The following is a 4801-nucleotide window of genomic DNA, read 5'->3' as shown; positions in this document are numbered from 1 at the left end:
TGTCAACGGGAGGAAAGCGATAAAATATAGTCCCATCCAGCAGCATGTGCTAAAAATAATGAGCAGCACATGAGACATTGTTTTTCAGTTGATTTATAAAAACATCCCATGAGGGGAAGAAGGAGGTGTCTCCTTGTCTAGCAATTTGTTTAGGAAATACCACTTGTGCGTTCAGTCTCAGGTGTGAAGGCATGAGCTGGCCAAGGGCACTGGGATGGTTTTCACCCAGGGAAGCACAGTGCAAGTGTGGGGCTGCACTTGTTGCCTGGGCAGGTGCTGTGCCCAGTTGATGAAGAGCATTACAGGGTGGCAATTCTGTCAGTTTGCTTGGACAGGTGGGTTTGTTTTGGTTTTTTGATATCAGGTGCTTATGGGTGAGTCAAGTGCATTTAGAAGCCAATGTCATGCCCCAATGATAGGATTTTCCCCCCCCTGCCTTTTAGGGAGGAACAGTGCTCTGGAGGTGACTTGGCTGGAGGGGGCCCAGGCTCTAGCAGGCAGCAGGTGAAGGTGTCTGGATATTTTCACAAGTCTAATGAGTCATATGAGTCTAATTTGCTGGTGAAACTTTGCAAAACCAGACCTCTGTGCAGTACCTATGGTAGCCCTTTTTACCAGGTGGTCCTTCTCAAGACCACTTCACTGATGTCCCCCGAAGTAAAGCATTTCCAGGCCTCTGCTGGTGACTAACTGGGAAAGGACAGGGAATTGCTTCTCTTTATTTTTTTTTTCTGCTTATTAGAAAACAGAGCCTTTGGCCTGGAAGCTCTGAGTCCTACTTGCACTGGGAATACATGCCACAGGGATGATGCTCCCTGCCTGTGAAGCTGGGGGGCAGCAGCACAGTGAGTCACTGCATGGCATAGCAGGTGAGGATCTAAGGCTCTCCTGTCCACAGACACATCTTTGGGTCCCAGCTTTAGCAAAGAATTTTCTCTGCACTATCCTTTTGCTATTCCTTTGTGGTAAGCAGTGTTATTTCCCACTCTTCCAAAGCTCCAGCTTCAAACTTTGGAGAAAGTAAAAATCTGACCTTGACAAAATACCTTTCTGCCTGGATCTGAAACAAAACCCTTAACTTGGATGTCTATCCTTCACTGATCCTCAGGGACACTCTTTTTCAAAGCTGCAGCACCTCTGGTAGAAGTAATGGACTCCCTGACACCACCCAACTATTCTGCAGGCAGTAGTTACTAGAAAATATTATAATAGGTTTCTCTTTGAAGTTCAAGGTTATGGGTACACCTTTTCCTTCTTGAAGGCAGAAGTCAAAGCCTAATTTCCTAAAGCATACCTGCTGGCACTCTGCTTTTGCCCCAGTATGTGCCTGCTGACGTGGAAGTATGGAAGGAATTTGCATAATACAATCATGCATTCAAAACACACAAAAGAAAACCGGAGTTGTAACAACAGTGACTCATTTTTCTCGTAAACACTTCGTATTTATTATCTAAGCATGGATTCAAGACATACGTGTATGAGGCATACAGCAACACATCTGGCCCGCATCCAGAATAGGCTTTAAGAAAAACAAACTCATATTGATAAAAGTCATAAAGCAGATCCTTTGCAGAAGTAACAAAAAGAACCTAGGACAGACATCAACAAGTGCTTGGTCACATACTGGCACTGGTCTCTTGGATCTAGGTCTCCTTCTTGAGTTTCTGGTGAATGATAGCAGTCTTAGCCATGCTCAGAAAAATATAAAAAGTTTCAAAAAAAAGCAAATAGTCTTTGCATATCTAGACAGAAAAATAATGTGCCAATACTTAAATTGGATATCCCCATGACAATGCATTTATGAGTATACTTTTTTTCCATAGTATTTCACAGTTTTCAGGCTAGAGCCTGAAGGAATGGGTTGGCTGTATAAAACCCACACCTCATTTCCTATTGAATTTCAAAGCAGCATACATTGAGAACACTTTTATTCAAGTACATTTTAGCTAGTAATACAAATGCTAATGCTGAATTTTCCTGAGAGTTCCAGGCAGGCATGGTCATAGTTTAGTGTCCCTGACGAAGAGTCCAAGACTCCACCAAGTGTAAGACATACAACAGCAACCATATTTCTTGGTGTTGGAGCTGCCTTCGATGAACAGTTTGCCAAGCTGCGTGCAGTGCTAGGCTGGGAGCTGGTGTTCAGCTGAACTGAAACTCTTTGCATTTTCTTTTTAGTACCTGAAAAACTGACCTGGGTACGTGTATGCAAAACACACTACTTTGCAGTACTAAGATAAATAACAACTATTCCTGAAACATTCTGTTCTCACTCAAAAGGTGTTAGCTAGCTTAGAGGAGGAGGGAACCATGCACGTGGCTCAAGCCAACAGCAAGACTCCCGGTAACACCACTGGGACGGGGTTAAATTTTCCATGTGGAAAGTAGTCAAAGTCAGTCAGCTTCTGTTCAGTGACAGAAATCAGTGTCAATACATAGCACACATGGTTTGTTGTGAGAGTGACCAGAGATATGTAATGACAATTTTGGAAAGGCAGATTCAGAAAAGCTAACCGAAGAATAAATTATAAATACAAACAAAAATTCACTACAAGGCAGGAAAATACTTTGAATAGACACAAATATCAGAAAGTGCAATTATACAGCCTAATAACATGCAAATGTACTCACATACAAGGTTAGTTAAGGGAAGGAACTCTGACCATTGACCTTAGAGGTGGCTATGAAACAGGATCACTTCAGCCACGAAAACTCATGAAAAAAGTACTGTTTAGGATTGAGTTTGACAAGAATGGACTGGCACAGTTACTGTTTGCCTTGACAGGGATCAGCAGGTTTAATTCAGCTCCTCTGAAGCCAGCCAAGGGTAATAACACCTCAGTGAGATAGGCACAGTACATCACTATCCACTGGATGTTCCATTCTGGAACTGAAATGAGGTTGCCATGAAATGAAATGGAAATAAAGTACACAGGAAGAACTTTCGCTTATAAGTATATATAATTAAACATTCAAAAATCTAAGGTTACTGTACTGTCTATAACATTCAGTTATATTGATATTATTTCTTCAAAGAGAGGTAGTTACTTTCTTTGAATAAATAACATTCTCAAGAAAACTTGAGATTAGACTTTAAGATCTACTTCTATTGAAGTTATTTCATTACTTATAAAGACACAGCAGAATTGTACTGTTGTCAAGAAATTCTTTGTAATATTGAAAGAATTCTTCCACCACAATTACCTCAATACCTGTATTTTTGTAATATATATTCAGATATATCTCATATGATGCTAATGTGATTTATTTCCTTTATTGTCAAACTTTTTAGTTTATGTAATGTATTTTTATACCGAGTTTTATACCATGTATTGAACATTTTTTCAAACTGTGTTTGAGCCCAAACACCATTCAATTAATAGCTCCGTGAAATACCTGTTTCATACACTTGTGGTGCAGATATTTATATTTTACGTATACATACTATATATTTATAATATAGGCTAGAACTATGCAACATTGTGTTAATTCATAGAACTTTAACTCTTAGTCTGCAAAGCAAAATCCTGCGACAAAAAAACATTCAACAAAGATAGTGGTTTTCTTGAATGAATTATATAATCCCATCACCAGATCCCTGTCCAGCAGGATCCAGGCTTTAGAAAAGGACAGCAGTCAAAAACCCAGCAACTGGCTTTTGCTGTGGAATTCATGATCCCAAGTTCCAAGACACTGCCACTTTTTTTGGTTTCATCCTGAAGATGGTCCAAGCTCCTCGGTGAAACATGGCTGTGGGACATGAGGACCAGAGGGCAACTGGGGAAGCCGGGTTCCTGGAAGGCTCCTCAGACCATGGTGAAAGGCAAGTTCAGTCTTGCCCCAAGTCTCCCCACATCACCATCTTCCCCCAGTTCACCACTGCAAGGTGAGGGGCTCTGCCCATCACTATTTTTTTTCCCCACCCGGCATTCACACGCAAATATTGCTGTAACATTCTTCAGAGAAATCATGTGATAGCCATCCTCAGACGGCTACAGGCAGCTAAATACAATGCAACGAGATTTCCGAGGTTTCTTCATCTCCCAGTGTCTGTGAAGCCTCTTGTTCCAAACCATAAAGCCAAGGTCATCATCCCCTGCCGTTCCGCGCGCCATGTCCGCGGGCAGCCCAAATCTCCGGGCAGAACAGCTTGCTGAGCAGGTTCAGGATCCTCTGCCGCAGGTCCCACCTGTCGCCGATGCGGAGCAGCTCCTGGGCGCACTCGGCCGCCGCCTCCTCCCGCCCTGCGGACACACGCGGCTGTCAGACACCAAGCGTGGTTTCCGTTTTAAAGAAATCCCCACAAGTTTGTTCAATTTTTAACTTCTTTTCTCAACATGAAACACATCTCCCCTCCTTCCCCCCCCCCACACACACTGAGAGCAGTGGCTGTACCGCCCTCGCCTCCACACGAGCGACCGCAGTCGCTCCGGGCGCTGCCCCCGCTCCCGGTGCTGGAGTCGGGCGGGCAGCAGAACCGTGTCCCCCCGTTCTGTCCAGTCCCATCCTGTTCCCCCCACCCTCTCACTTCACACCCCGGTACCTGCAGGAGAGGCTGGTGGCGTGGCTTTCCGCAGAGTCTTGCCAGGCAGCATCGCGGCGGCGGGGCTCGGACCGTCCGGGCTCGGCTCGGCGGGGCACGGACTCTTCAGGCTCGGCTCGGCACGGACTGTCCGGGCTCGGATCGGCAGGACACTGACCGCCCAAGTTCGGCTCGGCTGGGCTCGGTGCGGAGCAGTTACGTCCCAGGTCCTCACGGCTCGACGGCGGCAGCGGACTGCGGGCACAGGGGCGGAGCGCG

The 4801-nt window shown here is 45.0% G+C and overlaps 1 protein-coding gene across 1 annotated transcript; it reads right to left on the bottom strand.

The window, feature by feature from the left end:
- Positions 1 to 4089: 4089 nt before the first annotated feature.
- On the bottom strand, positions 4090 to 4595 carry PMAIP1 (phorbol-12-myristate-13-acetate-induced protein 1). Its single transcript, XM_032675580.1, is given in 2 exon segments — positions 4090 to 4236; positions 4521 to 4595. Coding segments are annotated over 2 exon segments (222 nt in total).
- Positions 4596 to 4801: the final 206 nt, after the last annotated feature.

Source organism: Chiroxiphia lanceolata, chromosome Z (genome assembly GCF_009829145.1).
Source record: "Chiroxiphia lanceolata isolate bChiLan1 chromosome Z, bChiLan1.pri, whole genome shotgun sequence".
NCBI lineage: Eukaryota > Metazoa > Chordata > Aves > Passeriformes > Pipridae > Chiroxiphia > Chiroxiphia lanceolata.
This window is presented reverse-complemented; position numbering and strand designations above follow the sequence as displayed.